This window comes from Tursiops truncatus, chromosome X (genome assembly GCF_011762595.2).
Source record: "Tursiops truncatus isolate mTurTru1 chromosome X, mTurTru1.mat.Y, whole genome shotgun sequence".
In the NCBI taxonomy this organism is placed as follows: Eukaryota; Metazoa; Chordata; class Mammalia; order Artiodactyla; family Delphinidae; genus Tursiops; species Tursiops truncatus.
Genome location: NC_047055.1, coordinates 66,754,847 through 66,773,453, shown reverse-complemented (window position 1 = coordinate 66,773,453; position 18,607 = coordinate 66,754,847). Strand labels below are relative to the sequence as shown.

Sequence of the window (18,607 nt, the reverse complement as noted above, 5' to 3'; positions counted from 1 at the left end):
ACAGAAATCACTTTCCTTTAAGTTCCTATAGCACAAACTTTATAGTTCTACTCATTTGGTCAACATCATATCCTGTATTGTGTTTTGTCAATCAACTTTTCATACATGTGTCTTATCTCCCCAAATAAATTTAATAAATGTTAGTTTCTCCCTTTCCCTTCTCTTTTTCCTATATGTTCTTGGTCAACCAGCCAGACATCCTCCCCCAGAGTAGTACTGTCTTCTATATGTAGGAATGAGAGAAAACAGCCTTTTGGAAAAGAGCCACACACTTAATCATCCCAAATGTGTAATCATAAGTATATGACTCATAGGAATACCAGGTTGGTAAGATGTTAGTATAGGCCAATGTATCTTGAATTCCTATATAGAACACTGATAAAGAATTGACTGAGACTGCCTCTCGCCTTCTGAGATGGCCCACACTCTGTCTATGGAGTGTGTATCTCTCTCAATAAATCTACTTCTTTCCTATCACTTTGCCTCTCGCTGAATTCCTTCTGTGCTGAGACATAAAGAACCTGAATTACAGCAAGTCCTGAGGCCAGGTGTGCGATCTCAAAAGACAGTGGGTTCAAGTCCCAATCCGGGTTTTGGCTGGGTTTGAGTCCCAGTCAGTGGGTTCAAATCCCAATCTGAAGTGTGCGGTTTCAGCTGGCAAGCCACGAAGGGACAGTGATAAGGTAGGAAAATGTTGAGAGTCAGGTCTTGGTCCTAAATGGGCCTGTGGGACGCCAGGAGCCAGGTGTACTGGGGAGGGTGCTCCACCAACGTCTACTCATTTCTGATGGGCCGGTCAACCCCATATGCCTAACGCAGGTCCAGGACAAAACTGTTGCTGCAGGATTCGATAATCTGTACTCTTCTCCTTGACTCTGAGGTTTTTCTCCTACATTCTATGTTTATTCCTGTTCCCTTTATTTCCCTCTCTCCCTTCTTTCTTCTTTCCTTCCTTCCTTCCTCTCTCTCTCTCTCTTTTTATTTCTTTCTCTCCCCTCCCTCCAACCCTTACAAGTGCTGATCCTTTATTCCCGACGTACAGCTAGGCCAACTCCTGCTCATCATCGACACTATGGGGGACACCTTCTGTACCATTCCTTTATGGCAAATTTTCAGGCATTAACACCTGGTTGGGAGACTACCTTGGAAGGGGTAGCATCTAAAATCATAAGTGCCAATCTTGACCAAATTGCATGGTGGATTTTGACATGAGAGCAGAACTTTTGGATACCACAAGAGTTAAAGACATTACCTCAGGCTTGGGTCTGAAATGGGTCAGGCTGCATCAATCCTGACTGATACCCCTCTGGACCATATACTCCGGGATTGGGAAAGATTCAGACAACAGGAATTAAAAGAGAAAAAACTTATTAGGCTATGTAATCAGGTTTGGCCACAATATGAGTTAGGAAATTTAAAATGGGATGAGGTATCATATGTCCAAATTTTCATGGACTTGTATTTAGGCAATAAAACACAAAAGGAATTTAAGGCATGCATAGCTTGGAGGGATAACTCTAGGAAGGACACAGAGGACATTTTAACTGACCTACCCTACAGGGCCATGCAGTACACCGGGTGGGGAATGATGCTGTCCCTGAGGTATACCCACAATGGAATTCTATTGATAGGGATAGACGGGGTCTGTTTGATAGATGGTATGAAGAAATTTACAGTAAAACCTGTTAATTATGAAAAGGTGAAAGAGGTCCAATAGGGACAGGATGAAAATCCTGCCATCTTCCAAGGGAGACTAGTAGAAGTTTTTAGGAAATATATGAACGTGGGTCCCTCCTCCCCTAAGGGACAGGACCTTTCGGCTATGAATTTCATAGCCCAGTCTGCCCCAGATGTCAGGCGGAAAATTCAGAAAGCAACTGCTGGTCCTCAGACTCCAATGAATGATTTGCTCCTATTGGCTTATTTGGTTTTCAATAATAGGGATGTGGCTGAAAAGGATAAATGCACCCAGATAATTATGCAAAAGGCTCAAAAGATGGCAGTGGCTTTGTCCCCTCAGAGACCACCAAAGAGGAAGCCAACTTTCCTGGGCCAATCTGGCCCTGGTGGATCATTAGTCCCACGGGTACCCAGACAGGACCAGTGTACCCTGTGTAGAAAAAAGGGGTACTGGAAGGAGGATCAAAATCAATGTGCCGTTTGCAAACAGCCAGGATATTGGAGAAGGGAATGCCCCAGATGCCAGACAACAATGGGGACCCCTTGGCCATTGATGGTTTTGCAATCAGAAGACTGAAGGGGCCCAAGGCCAAAAGCTGCTCTGCCTGAAACCGAGCAGGACCCTGTAGGGGCTCCTGGGCACAGAGAGCCTTTCTGTTCAGCCTCCATGACCTTCCCTAAGATTCATGAACAGTTGCTAATCTGGGAAGGGAAGGGATGCAGAGTCAAGGGAGGAACAGCCAAGAAACAATAGTGTAGCCTTGGGTCAGGGTCCTGGTTCCACCTCAAGGGATACACATAACAATATCTTTAAGCCCTTTTATAGAATTAAAAACCAATAAACGGAAGATGTCAGCATTCTCCATACCAGAGAAGGCCAATTAAGGCCAGACTAAAGGAACCAGAGAAGCCCATCAAGATTACCTGAGATGAGATTAAAGGATAGGCTCTGTACACACCCTAATCTTGTCAGCAACCTCGCCCTTAACTATTGCTATAAAACTCTTCATCAAGTCCTCCCAGGTTGGGACACATAATTTTCAAGGGCAGGAGTCTACTGTGTCCCCCTTTGCCTGGCAAAGCAATAAAGCTATTCTTCTTCTTCACCCAAAACTCTGTTTCTGAGATTCCATTTGGCACCAGTGTATAGAGGCTGAGATTTCTGCATCACGTCTAGAGATAACATCTCATAACTAGTGTTGAGCCTCAGGGGGTCATTGATGTGGCAGGCCACTCGACAGAATTTCTTATAGATACTGGTGCAACCTTTTCAATCTTAACCGAAAGAGTTGGAAGCCTTAGCAATCATAAGGAATATGCAGTGAGGTGTCAGGGAAGTGGAAGGGGCACACTTTCCAGGAACCCCTTTTGTGCAACATCAATGCCAGCTGTTTCTACATTCCTTTCTGTTTGTGCCTGATTGTCCCATCCCCTTAATGGGAAGAGACTTATAAACTAAGTTAGGGGCCACTCTGTTTCTTGAGGGGCAAGGGAACCACTCTCATCACCAAATGATTCTAACAGAAAGTGGAAAGGAACAGACTAAATCTGGAGCTGAAATAGAAGCCTTACTAGACCCTGGAGTGTGAAATATCAGGGTCCCAGACTTGGTCAAAGATATCCAGCTGGTGATTATTAATACCTGAACCAAAATGGGAGACCACCAGTCAGACTAAACTGACCATAGCTGATAGGATTTTGGGGGGAACCCTTCTCCCCTAAGGCAAATGGGGGAAAATAAAACATTCCAACATAGGTGAATGGGTGTGCCAGTTCTTTGATAACATTGAGGTAGCTACCCAATTCTTTGAGGGAAAGAAAAAAAAATTGTCTGGACTTAAGGGAACAAAATCATCCTAGAAGGAATTTGCCTGCCTTTTTCATGCCTTTGAGATGCAAATGTTCTATCTGGTCTTCTCAGGGAAACCCTTATCTCTGCCATTTTTTAAAATGCAAATTTTGGGAAAAGGGCTAGAGAATTTGGAACTTGACTTATCAAGGACAAATAAAAATCTTAAGTGTCTTCTCCATAAACATTACTAAAAAGGATTTAGCCATCTAGACAGGTGACCTTGATTTGTTCCATCTGCCTTTTCCATCTGCCAGAAGCCCAATTTGAATCCAACCTCTTGTAACTGATGGGTTTTACATTGTTTTACCTGATTCAAGGCTGAAATTTTGGAATGAGAACTATGAGGTCTCTGTGTTTGTTTGTGTGTTCATATGTATCTATGCGTGTGTTGTAGATGTATGGTATTGCCAAAATTAATTTGTAAAAGAGCTCTATTTAACTGACTTAAAGGAAATTAAGCACTTATATAAATACTCAGAAATGTAAAAGAATCTGGCTAGAATGAATTTCTGTTTCATGTCAACTGAGAAATATTCAGTACTAATCAGATAGCTGGTATTAAAGGTGGCTTAAGCTTGTTGGTTTGATGTCTTTAGAATCATCAATGTTAAGTATAGTACTTCTGTTGTACCTAGGTTTACTAGAGGTCAAATAAGACCTTATATCTGTTGCAAATTTGTCAGCAAGGAAAGTAAGTGACTCAATGTGAAAAAAAACTTTTAAGGAAAGTAAGATGTGTGTTTTCAGTAAAAGATGTGTGAGGAATGGGAAAGGAACACTGAGAAAAGAGTTGTGCATGATCAGAATTTTCTAAGATTGGATTGAATTTAGTTGGGTAAATGGATTTTGTTGGGAGTAAGCTGAGGCAAGACTTGGAATTGGTTTCTCTCTCTGTTAATACTTTGTTCTAAGTATTCTTGGAATGTTACTTTTGATAACAGATTGTGTGAGTTTCTTTGCCTTTAAGTGATCTGTATTTGCTTTTGAGATCTCTTGTAACTTTTGTAAAAGAATAAGTATTATCTCACAGTGACCTATGATCTTATTTGACTAAGTGTTTTGAAACATTTTGGCAAACTTCCCAAACATCGAATTTTAATTAAAGTTCTTTTGACTTCCAGCTAACTTTGGGATGCTTTAGCAGGCCCCTGAGGCATCTCAGAGAGAAATATTTAACTAGGATTATTTGGTATGTTAAATTAAATGTAATCAGTCATAATTCTGGTTATTGTAACCAAGCTTCTTTATCAATTACACTGCAATCAGATGTTTAACCATGCCTTTTAAGTCTTTTGTCATTTATAGATAGTTATTTTTGTACTTTGATGCTGTTGCAAAGGTGCTTCATCTTCAAGAAGATTCATAGGAAGGCTATGGAAGCAGTTACAATAGTTCCACAACAAGATGATGGCTATGAGAGGATTCCAGCCCATATCAACTTAAAACAAGGAGGCATCTGGCCCCTGGGGCCCCTATATCAGGCATCCAGAGAATTTTACTCCCTGACAGGCAGGGTCGAGGCATCTGCTCAGCCTTGAAGCAGTTACAGAAGACAGACCATTGCCCCTAAGCTTCCCATAAGAATATGGGAGTAAAATCTCTGAAGGGGGAATGAAACAGGAGGGAAGGGGGCAGGGCACAACCTTTAAAAGAATGACATAGCTGTTGAGGACACAACAAAAACTAGTTAGAAACAACTAGGTCCAAGATTGTAGAAGGTTCAACTTCCAGTAGACCTTGAGCCTTATTACATGCTCACTGTAATACATTAGCGTGTTAAATGACACACTCACAGGTGCCATGACAGTTCCAAGGCTGACCTGAAAAGGCCAAAAAGTGGGCGGTGGCCCAATTCCTGGAAATCCCCACCCCCTCCCTGAAATAGTTGGAATAATCCTCCCACTTATTAGCCTATGAAATTACCCAGCCCATAAAAACTAATCACCCCATATTTCGGTGCTTCTTGCCTTCCCCACACTCTGTCTATTGAGTGTGTATCTCTCTAATCTAAATCTAATTCTTACCTAAAAAAAAAAAAAGAATTGACTGAGACTAAGGACTCTTCCAATTTAGCCCTACCTATTGCCACTATGCATAGGAATAAGTAAGGGCACTTTGGTGCCTTTGAAGGGGTATATTCTTTAAGGTAGGAAGCATGAATTTAACTTATGACCTTGCCTAAGTCCTGTGGTAGTATCTTAAAGTTCCTCAGGCATAATCATAGAGGCCTGGTTAGGCCCAAAGAATTAAGTGATAAGGTAATTTTCTCTTCAAGCAAGATTCAGTGGCTGTCTCTGATTGGGAGGTGATTGCACAGAATATCACCCAGAGATGATTCTAAACAATAAAGCTCTTGATGTGTAAGGTCTCATCTTAGAACCAGAGTTCTTATATATAGGATATCCTTAGAGAGTCTGAGTTCTGATGAAGAGAAGGTCTCTTACCAATGCTTTCAGAAGGTACAGCATTTAGAGCAATCTCTGGCATAGAATGGAAGTGTGCTTTAGTAGAGTATCACCTCATCATCTTCCTAAACCAACATTATCCTCATAACAAGCCCCTGCTTAAAAACCATCAGTAGTTCCCCATTATCCACAGAAGAGTCCTTAGTCTTGTACCTAAGGTCCTATTCAATCTAACAATAATTCACCCGTGGCATTAAGCTAACAATCATCATCTATATGCAACCCTATTTTGCAAGGGTTGAAGATAGTACTGAAATGAAGGTGATGAGGTCTATGACTTCAAGTAGTTCCCGTTCAATCCACTACCATTCAAACTCTTTGTTGGAGTTAGGCTACTTTCTTCTTCATATCCTCCTCACTTAGCTTGGGGTCTCATGCATTATAACCTGTGATTTTCCTTTTAACTTTTGCTGTTTCATTCCTTGCCACAAATCCAAATCCCATGTCATCTTTAAGGCCCAAATTCTCTCTCCTCTATAAAGCCTTTCCTGAGTAGCCTAGCCTAAAAGAACCACTTTCTCCTTTGAATTCCTATAGGACAAATTTTATGGTTCTATTTATTTGGTCAATAACATACCCTGTATTGTGTTTTGTAAGACAACTTTTCATGTATGTGTCTTATCTTCCCAAATAAATGCAAGACACTTGAGTTCAGACACAAAAATGCATAATGTTCCTTATGGATTCAATGTCATACACTTAATTTGCTCTCAAATTATACTAGCTTATTTCTTCTGTTCTTTTTCGTAATGGGTTATTTATCACAGCAGCAGAAACTACCAGACTGAAAATAAATAAATCAGAAACCTTCTACCTTGAGCAGTTACTAATGATCTCATACAAAAAAAGTTTTGCCCAAAGGACTAGGAAATTATGCTATATATAAAGCATATAATATGCTAGAGTCTGAGGTCAATATTTTCCTGGATAAGTGTCCAGTATTTGACAAGGAGTTTAATTCTTCCAAGCCCTGGTTATCATTAACACTGGAAAGTTGTATTAGCAAATTCAAGCAAATTTTGTTTTTCATATGAAGATTTTTTAACTTGAAAAAAATATCTCACCTGGAATATTAAAATTATCAAATTTAAAGAGTTGGTTTTCAGTCTCATTAGCTACAGCTAGAAAGAAATTTTGGTGAGTTAAGGAAAGCTTGGTTCTTTTCTCCTGGATTCTTTTAAAATATCATTCTTGTCATAGTTAATACATTGGTATAGAGTAACTGGAATAGGCTGAGCATAATTATTGTGTACCCTAGGACTTGATCCTGACCTGGAACTCCCCACTGGATTCTCAAACCAGGCTGATGGAATACTCATGGATAGTTGATGGAATAGTTGATGGATAGTCATCAAATCACAAGAGAACAAAAGACGAAGGGAAGAAAAAGACCTACAAAAACAAATCCAAAACAATTAACAAAATGGCAATAAGAATATACATATCGATAATTACCTTCAGTGTAAATGGATTAAATGCTTCAACCAAAAGACAGAGACTGGCTGAAAGGACACAAAAGCAAGACCTGTATATAGGCTGTCTAAAAGAGATCCATTTCAGGTCCAGGGAAACATAGAGACTGAAAGAGAGGGGATGGAAAAAGGTATTCCATGCAAATGGAAATCAAAAGAAAGCTGGAGTAGCGATACTCATATCAGACAAAATAGACTTTAAAATAAGGACTGTTACAAAAGACAAAAAAGGACACTACATAATGGTCAAGTGATCAATCCAAGAAGAAGATGCAGCAATTGTAAATATATATTCACCCAACATAGGAGTACCTCAATATATAAGGCAAATTCTAGCAGCCATGAAAGGAGAAACCAACAGTAACACAATAATAGTGAGGGACTTTAACACCCCACTTAGATCAATGAACAGATCACCCAGACAGGAAATCAATAAGGAAACACAGCCATTAAATGACACATTAGACCACATGGACCTAATGGATATTTAAAGAGCATTCCATCCAAAAGCAGCAGAATACACATTCTTAAGTGCACATAGAACATTCTCCAGGATAGATCACATGCTGGGCCACAAAGCAAGCATCAATAAATTTAAGACAATTGAAATCATACCAGGCATCTTTCCTGACCACAACTTTATGAGAATAGAAATCAACTACAAGGAAAAAACTGTAAAAAACACAAACACGTGGAGACTAAACAACCAATGGATCACTGAAGAAAGCAAAGAGGAAATCAAAAAATACCTAGAGACAAATGAAAATGAAAACATGATGATCCAAAACCTATGGGACACAGGGACTTCTCTGGTGATCAAGTGGTTAAAACTCCGTGCTTCCACTGCAGGGGGCATGGGTTTGATCCCCGGTCATGGAATTAAGATCCTGCATGCCGTATGGTGCAGCCAACAAACAAACAAACAAAAACCCCACAAAACCTATGGGATGCAGCAAAATCAGTTCTAAGAGGGAAGTTTATAGCAATACAATCTTACCTCAGGAGACAAGACAAATCTCAAATAAACAACCTAATGCTACACCTAAAGTAACTAGAGAAGGAAGAACAAAGAAAACCCAAAGTGAGTAGACAGAAAGAAATCATAAAGATCAGAGCAGAAATAAATGAAATAGAGACGAAGAAAACAATAGAAAAGATTGCTGAAACTAAAAGCTGGTTCTTTGAAAAGATAAACAAAATTGATAAACCTTTAGCCAGACTCATCAAGAAAAGAAGAGGGCTCAAATCGATAAAATTAGAAATGAAAAAGGAGAAGTTACTCACTGACACTGCAGAAATACAAAGGATCATAGGAGACTATTAGAAGCAACTCTATGCCAATAGAATGGAAAACCTAGAAGAAATGGACAAATTCTTAGAAAGGAACAACCCTCCAAGACTGAACCAAGAAAAAATAGAAAATATGAACAAACCAATCACAAGTACTGAAATGGGAACTATGATTTAAAAAATTCCACAAAACAAAAGTCCAGGACCAGATGGCTACACAGGCAAATTCTATCAAACATTTAGAGAAGAGTTAACACCTATCCTTCTCAAACTATTCCCAAAATACTGCAGATGAAGGAACACTCCAAAATGCATTCTATGAGGTCACCATCACTCTGATACCGAAACCAGACAAAGAAACCACAAAAAAGAAAATTACAGGCCAATATCACTGATGAACATAGATGCAAAAATCCTCAACAAAATACTAGCAAACCAAATCCAACAACACATTAAAAGGATCGTACACCATGATCAAGTGGGATTTATTGCAGGGATGCAAGGATTTTTCAGTATCCACAAATCAATCAGTGTGATACACAACACCAACAAGTTGAAAACTAAAAACCACATGATCATCTCAATAGATGCAGAAAAAGCTTTTGACAAAATGTAACACCCATTTATGATAAAAATTCTCGAGAAAGTGGGCATAGAGGGAACTTACTTCAACATACTAAAGACCATACATGACAAAGCCACAGCTAACATCATACTCAATGGTGAAAAGCTGAAAGCATTTCCTCTAAAATCAGAAACAAGATAAGGATATCCACCCTTGCCACTTGTATTCAACATAGTATTGGAAGTCCTAGCCATGGCAATCAGAGAAGAAAAAGAAATAAAAGGAATCCAAACTGGAAATGAAGAAGTAAAACTGTCACTCTTTGCAGATGACATGATACTGTAAATAGAAAATCCTAAATGCACTACCAGAAAACTACTAGAGCTAATCAATAAAGTTGGTAAAGTTGCAGGATCCAAAATTAATACACAGAAATCTGTTGCATGTCTATACACTGACATTGAAAGATCAGAAAGAGAAATTAAGGAAACAATCCCATTTACCAACACATCAAAAAGAATAAAATACCTAGGAATAAACCTACCTAAGGAGGCAAAAGACCTGTACTCTGAAAACTCTAAGATGCTGATGAAAAAAATCGAAGAAGACACAAACAGATGGAAAGATATTTCATGTTCTTGGATTGGAAGAATCAATATTGTCAAAATGACTATACTACCCAAGGCAATCTACAGATTCAATGCAATCTCTGTCAAATTACCAACAGTGTTTTTCACATAAGTAGCACAAGTAATTTTAAAATTTGTATGGAGACACAAAAGACCCTGAATAGCCAAATAATCTTGAGAAAGAAAAACAGACCTGGAGGAATCAGGCTCCTTGACTTCAGACTATACTACAAAGCTACACTCATCAAAAGAGTATGGTACTGGCATTAAATAGAAATATAGATCAATGAAACAGGACAGAAAGCCCAGAAATAAACCCAAGCACCTATGGTCAATTAATCCATGACAAAGGAGGCAAGAATATACAATGGAGAAAAAGTCTCTTCAATAAGTGGTGCTGGGAAAACTGGACAGCTACATGTAAAAGAACGAAGTTAGAACATTCTCTAACACCATACACAAAAATAAACTCAAAATGGATTAAAGACCTAAATGTAAGCCTGGATATTATTAAACTCTTAGAGGAAAACATAGGCAGAACACTCTTTGACATAAATCTCAGTAATATCTTTTTGTATCCACCTCCTAGATTACTAAAATAAAAACAAACATAAACAAATGGGAGCAATTAAACTTAAAAGCTTTTGCAAAGCAAAGGAAACCATAAACAAAATGAACAGAGAACCCACAGAATGGGAGAAAATATTTGCAAATAAAGTGACTGATAATGGGTTAATCTCCAAAATATACAAACAGCACATGCAGCTCAATATCGAAAAAACAAACAACCCAATTAAAAACTGGGCAGAAGATCTAAATAGACATTTCTCCAACGAAGACATACAGGTGGCCAAAAAGCACATGAAAAAATGCTCAACATTAGTAAGTACTAGAGAAATGCAAATCAAAATTACATTGAGGTCTCACTTCACACTGGTCAGACTGGCCATCCTCAAAAAGTCTACAAACAATAAGTGCTGGAGAGGGTGTGGAGAAAAGGGAACTCTCCTACACTGTTGGTGGGAATATAAATTGGTGCAACCACTATAAAGAACAGTATGGAGGTTCCTTAGAAAACTAAAAATAGAAATACCATATGATCCAGCAATCCCACTCCAGGGCATATATCCAGAGAGAGGCATACTTTGAAAAGATATATGTACCCCAATGTTCATAGCAACACTATTTACAATAGCCAAGACATGGAAGCAACCTAAATGTCCATCGACAGATGAACGGATAAAGAAGTACATATATACAGTGGAATATTATTCAGCCATAAAAAAGAATGAAATAATGCTGTTTACAGCAACATTGATGGACCTAGAGATGCTTATACTCAGTGAAGTAAGTCAGACAGAGAAAGACAAATATCATATGATATCATTTATTTTGGGAAACTAAAAAAAGGATACAAATGAACTTATTTACAAAATGGAAACGGACTCACAGACTTCGAAAACAAACTTTTGGTTACCAAAGGGGAAAGGTTGGGGTAGGGGGAGGGATAAATTAGGAGTTTGGGATTAAAATATACCCACTACAATACATAAAATAGATAATCAATGAGGACCTAGTATACAGCACAGGGAAGTCTACTCAATATTCTGTAATAACCTATACAGGAAAAGAATCTGAAAAAGAATGGATATATATATGTATAAATGAATCATTTTACTGTATACCTGAAACTAAAATAACATTGTAAATCAACTATACTCCAACATAAAATAAAAATTAAATTAAAAAAAGAAGAACATACCAAAAATGATGAAGAAAAATTATGGTAATAAGTGATGAAAGGGTCAGAATTGCCAACAGTAGTCAAAAGGGATTTTATTCTATATATGTTTTACAACTTTTAATGATTTGTATATTCATGAATTCTTCCTATTGTTAAAGTTAATAAAAAGTCATAAAAGTCAAAGAAAATCTCCTCAGAATTATACATCGATCTGTCACTTTTGATTTGCACATTTTTTCTATGTATGTGTACATTAATCTCATCAGAGAAGCCTCTTTAAATCTCTTGACTTCATAAAGGTGTTCCTTTACCTCATATGTTGCTGTACTAAAATAAGGCAGGGACCTACCTACTGTATAGAACAGGGAGCTATACTCAATATTTTGTAATAACCTATAAGGAAAAAGAATGAAAAAAATAGATTTATATGTATGCATACCTAAATCACTTTGTTGTACACTGGAAAATAACACAACATTATAAATCAACGATACTACTATTAAAATAAATTAAAATAGATAAATAAATAAAATGCAAAGTAATAAAAAATAAATTAAGGTGGGGATTTTAAAGAAGATAAAGACTGTATATAGTTCCTGATTATGATATTATATATTTTTGAAACAGGTTACACTTTTTCCCTATTTTACCAATTTATATACATTTTAGAATGCTTTGCATTATATAATGTACAAGTACATAATTTATAGTAAACTAAATATTATATTTGGGGCTAGGACTGAAACCCTAATATTATTCCTTAAAGAAATTAAGTTCAATACACGAAATTTTAACTTATAGTAACTTTCCCAGGAATCTAAGTTGTCAAAAGTGCAAGGACTACTTGTATATAACCAGTTTTGCACAGAAATTTTGGGTAAGTGAGGATAACACAGAATCAGACAAATAGTACAGCATGAGAACGTGTGTTAGAGAAAAAGGAGAGTTTTCCAATATTTAAATTTGTTAGATACTGTAATGGGTGATAAAGGAGGGTTGTGAATCTCTTTCAATGGACTTTTAAAACACCTCACTTATTTGGGATGGTACAGTGTTCTTGCTAAAGCTATAGGTGGCTTATACTCTGGGACTTACCATTTATGTAAGAAGCAGTTGAATGAATTATATAGTAAGATGGCATGCAGTCACAGCACTGTGTCTCATGTGTATTTGTCCAAAGGACAGATACAACATTATACTGGAAAGAATCCAGTATTTGGAATCAGGATGCCTTACTTTAAGTCCAAGTTCTGCCTCTTTCTTGCTATGTGATCTTGCAAAAGTTATCTCACATCTCCAAATCTTAGTCTCCTCAGTTATAAAATGGGAATGGTATTAATAATAATGCCTACTTAACCTGACAGCTGTGAGACAAAGGATATGAAAAACAGTATATGAAAGTCCTTTGTAAACTATAAAATGGTGTACCTATTTTTTATGATTGACTAATTTTTAAAAAGTCTGGCACTGAAAACTACTTCAAGAAAATAACCTCTTTATAATGCGGTACTGCATCTATAATTAAAGTTTTCCACTTGCCAAAACAAGGCTCAGATATGAATAGTTTTTTCCATTGGGGAGATATTTCAAACCATGTTAAGACCCTAGAAGTCTATGATTTCTATTAGAGTTTGGATTTCTTAACACCAAAATAAAAGTTCTTATCACTTGTAACCACGGTAAGTAAAAGTCTGATAGCTGAAGGATGGTAGGTCAAAATACCATCAGTTTTTCAATAAAGAGTCAGAAGGGTGAGGTAAAGGAGCTGCTTGTGTTATAAGTTCTTTGGGCTGGGTAAGAACTCCTTCCTTTTCTAACTATAGATTTTGGACTGTTTTGTCTTCCTTAGTCGTAGTAACAATGCCTTACTCTAAAACTGGACTTCCAGGTAGAGAAGCTGGGACTAGATCACCTAACTGGGGAAACATTTAGAAAGGCTTGTTTCCCACCTCTGCTCCCCACCTCAATGCCTTTCCATGTCCTTATTCAGCTGCGTTCATCCCAGGTACAGTCTGTAATAACTACTACAAGTTCTCACTCAAAATTTTTGTCAGCTACTGTATTATTGGGACCAGTCTGCTATTAACAACATAAACAAATATTAGAGGCACAGAAGTAAGCATGGAGACAAAGAATAGGTGGCAATGGGGTTACAGGACATGAGAACTTAACTTTTAGCTCTTCATAAAAATCTCAAGATGACTCAATAATCTGGTGGGAGAAAGGTGGAGGGCAAAGTTCTAATTCCTTATTTTTCCTTTGAGGGCTGCCTTTTAGAAAAGTATACTATGTGGATGTGTAGCCTTGCCCCTATATGCTATCATTTATTTTTTCATGTACTAGACCATTCTAAAGCAGAATGGGAATGAGATTTTAAAGAAAATTTAGCCAATGTGCATGAACCAGGGTAGAGAAAGGTGAGCTGTTACCCACTGATTGAATCAATTCAAGAAAAGCACTCCAAGTGACAACCGGCAGGATTGTTTACAAACATGCACAACACTGTTTATTATGTTTCCTGATTTATCTGACTGGTTATAAATTATAGTATCACAAAGCTGATAAGGAACCTTCCAAGCTGTCATCTAATCCTACCTAAGCCACCTACATTTGCTAAACAAATCTGGCCATACTTGCCCTTTTCCATCCAAAGGGCACTTATGAGGTTGACATGCTTATATAATCTTTCTGTACACTATTTTCTCATTACACTACATTCGTTGTGTTAACATAGTCTTTATTAGCCTGCTGAGTGGAGAAAAGACTTCCTTCTCACCCTACTTACCTCGGTTGTCATCCTCATTTTCTTCCCAGGGCTCTTCATTTGCTAGCAATGGGTTCTGCGACTCATTCATACACCTCATAGGGAAAGAGTGTCCATCACCAGGGCTGGTGGGGAAATGAAGGCAGTGAGATCCTGCAGCTGACATAGACATTTTATGAAGGTAATAACCCTATTAGAAATAGGAGTGGGGTTCTTAGAAAGACTTAAACCATTTAGCTTATTGACTAAAGCCATTCTGGAATAGGCTCTTACAATAGCATCATTTAATTGCCCTACTGCTCTCAATTTCTATACCTGTTTGTTTGTCTGCATCAGTCTTGACTCTTTTAGTTTTTAAGCAACTCTTTAATTGCTTCCCACAATGGCCAGTATGGCAAAGTGCACATAAAGCAAACTTCATAAATATAATTTAATGATGAGGATTCCAATTTATATCCCATTATACTATTGATTTGGTTCTAAATTTTAAAGAAAAGTGAGCAGATTCAGAATCACTGAGAGAAGAAGAAGAAGAACTACAATCCTGCAGCCTGTAGAACAAAAACCACATTCACAGAAAGAGAGACAAGATGAAAAGACAGAGGGCTATGTACCAGATGAAGGAAAAAGAAAAAACCCTAGAAAAACAACTAAATGAAGTGGAGATAGGCAACCTTCCAGAAAAATGATTCAGAATAATGATAGTGAAGATGATCCAGGACCTCGGAAAAAGAATGGAGGCAAAGATCAAGAAGATGCAAGAAATGTTTAACAAAGATCTAGAAGAATTAAAGAATAAACAAACAGAGATGAACAATACAATAACTGAAATGAAAACTACACTGGAAGGAATCAATAGCAGAATAACTGAGGCAGAAGAACGGATAAAGGACCTGGAAGACAGAATGGTGGAATTCACTGCTGAGGAAGAGAATAAAGAAAAAAGAATGAAAAGAAATGAAGACAGCCTAAGAAACCTCGGGGACAACACCAAACACAACAACATTTGCATTATAGGGGCCCCAGAAGGAGAAGAGAGAGTGAAAGGAACAGAGAAAATATTTGAAGAGATTATACTTAAAAACATCCCTAACTTGGGAAAGGAAATAGCCACCCAAGTCCAGGAAGTCCAGAGTCCCATATAGGATAAACCCAAGGAGAAACATGCCGAGACACATAGTAATCAAATTGGCAAAAATTAAAGACAAAGAAAAATTATGGAAAGTAGCAAGGGAAAAATGACAAATAACATACAAGGGAACTCTCATAAGGTTAACAGCTGATTTCTCAGCAGAAATTCTACAAGCCAGAAGGGAGTGGCATGATATACTTAAAGTGATGAATGGGAAGAACCTACAACTAAGATTACTCTACCCAGCAAGGATCTCATTCACATTCGATGGAGAAATCAAAAGCTTTACAGAGAAGCATAAGCTGAGAGAATTCAGCACCACAAAACCAGCTCTACAACAAATGCTAAAGGAACTTCTCTAAGTGGGAAACACAAGAGAAGAAAAGGACCTACAAAAACAAACCCAAAACAATTAAGAAAATGGTCACAGGAACATACATATCGATAATTACCTTAAACGTGAATGGATTAAATGCTCCAACAAAAAGACACAGGCTCGATGAATGGATACAAAAACAAGAACCATATATAAGCTGTCTACAAGAGACCCACTTCAGACCTAGGGTCACATACAGATTGAAAGTGAGGAGATGGAAAAAGATATTCCATGAAAATGGAAATCAAAAGAAAGCTGGAGTAGCTATACTCATATCAGATAAAACAGACTTTAAAATAAAAAATGTTACAAGAGACAAGGAAGGACACTATATAATGATCAAGTGATCAATCCAAGAAGAAGATATAACAATTATAAATATACATGCACCCAACATAGGAGCACCTCAATACATAAGGCAACTGCTAACAGCTATAAAAGAGGAAATCAACAGTAACACAATAATAGTGGGGGACTTTAACACCTCACTTACACCAATGGACAGATCATCCAAAATGAAAATAAATAAGGAAACAGAAGCTTTAAATGACACAATAGATCAGATAGATTTATTTGATATTTATAGGACATTCCATCCCAAAACAGCAGATTACACTTTCTTCTCAAGTGTGCATGGAACATTCTCCAGATAGATCACATCTTGGGTCACAAATCAAGCCTCAGTAAATTTAAGAAAATTGAAATCATATCAAGCATCTTTTCTCACCACAACGCTATGACATTAGAAATGAATTACAGGGAAAAAAACCGTAAAAAACACAAACACATGGATGCTAAACAATATGTTACTAAATAACCGAGAGATCACTGAAAAAATCAAAGAGGAAATCAAAGAATACCTACAGATACAGATACACCAGAAATATATCTACACGTGGAACAAATCCTACAGAACACCTACTGAACGCTGGCAGAAGGCCTCAGACCTCCCAAAAGGCAAGAAACCCCCCACGTATCTGGGTAGGGCAAAAGAAAAAAGAATAAACAGAGACAAAAGGATAGGGACGGGACCTGCACCAGTGGGAGGGAGCTGTGAAGGAGGAGAGGTTTCCACACACTAGGAAGCCCCTTCACGGGCGGAGACTGCAGGTGGCGGAAGGGGAAAGCTTCGGAGCCGTGGAGGAGAGCACAGCAACAGGGTTGTGGGGGGCAAAGCGGAGAGATTCCTGCACAGAGGATCGGTGTAGACAGGCACTCACCAGCCCGAGAGGTTTGTCTGCTCCCCTGCCGGGGTGGGCGGGGCTGAGAGCTGAGGCTCAGGCTTCGGTCGGAGCGCAGGGAGAGGACTGGGGTTGGCGGCATGAACACAGCCTGAAGAGGGCTAGTGCGCCATGGCTAGACGGGAGGGAGTCCGGAGAAAAGTCTGGACCTGCTGAAGAGGCAAGAGACTTTTTCTTCCCCCTTTGTTTCCTGGTGCGTGAGGAGAGGGGATTAAGAATGCTGCTTTAAGGAGTTCCAGAGACGGGCGTGAGCTGTGGCTAAAAGCGCAGACCCCAGAGACAGACATGAGACGCTAAGGCTGCTGCTGCCACCAAGAAGAAGCCTGTGTGTGAGCAGAGGTTACTATCCACACCCCCCTTCCGGGGAGCCTGTGCAGCCCACCACTGCCAGGGTCCCAGGATCCAGGAACAACTTCCCCGGGAGAACGCACGGCGCACCTCAGGCTGGTGCAATGTCATGTTGGCCTCTGCCGCCGCAGGCCCGCCCTGCATCTTTACCCCTCCCTACCCCCGGCCTGAGTGAGCCAGAGCCCCCGACTCAGCGGCTCCTTTAACCCAGTCCTCTCTGAGTGAAGAAGAGACGCCCTCCGGTGACCTACACGCAGAGGCGGGGCCAAATCCAAAGCTGAGCCCCTGGGAGCTGTGAGAACAAAGAAGAGAAAGGGAAGTCTCTCCCAGCAGCCTCAGAAGCAGCGGAGTAAATCTCCACAATCAACTTGAGGTACCCTGCATCTGTGGAATACATGAATAGACAAGGAATCATCCCAAACTGAGGAGGTGGACTTTGAGAGCAAGATTTATAATTTTTCCCCTTTTCCTCTTTTTGTGAGTGTGTATGTGTATGCTTCTGTGTGAGACTTTGTCTGTATAGCTTTGCTTCCACCATTTCTCCGAGGGTTCTATCCATCCGTTTTATTTTTCTCTTAATAATTATTTTTTATTTTAATAACTTTATTATATTTTATCTTACTTTATTTTACTTTATCTTCTTTACTTCTTTTTTTCCTTCCTTCCCTCCTTATTTCCTTCCTCCCTCCCTCCCTCCCTCCCTCCCTGCCTCTTTTCTTTCTTTCTTTATTTCCTTCTTTCTTTCTTTCTTTCTACTTCTACTAATTCTTTCTTTCTACTTTTTCTCCCTTTTATTCTGAGCCGTGTGGATGAAAGGCTCTTGGTGCTGCAGCCAGGAGTCAGTGCTATGCCTCTGAGGTGGGAGAGCCAACTTCAGGACACTGGTCCACAAGAGACCTCCCAGCTCCACGTAATATCAAATGGCGAAAACCTCCCAGAGCTCTCCATCTCAACACCAGCACCCAGCTTCACTCAATGACCAGCAAGCTACAGTGCTGGACACCCTATGCCAAACAACTAGCAAGAGAGGAACAGAACCCCACCCATTA

General features: G+C 38.8%; 1 protein-coding gene across 2 annotated transcripts in view; it reads right to left on the bottom strand.

Moving 5' to 3' along the window:
* Positions 1 to 18,607, bottom strand: part of ZDHHC15 (zDHHC palmitoyltransferase 15) — a 146,925-nt gene that overhangs the window by 41,109 nt on the left and 87,209 nt on the right. Inside the window, exon 10 of one of the 2 annotated variants that reach the window (XM_033849454.2) lies at positions 14,483 to 14,586. The exons of the other annotated variant lie outside the window; for it this stretch is intronic. Coding sequence (XP_033705345.1) covers positions 14,483 to 14,586 — 104 coding nt within the window. The remainder of the gene's footprint in view (positions 1 to 14,482; positions 14,587 to 18,607) is intronic. 2 annotated transcript variants of the gene reach the window in all.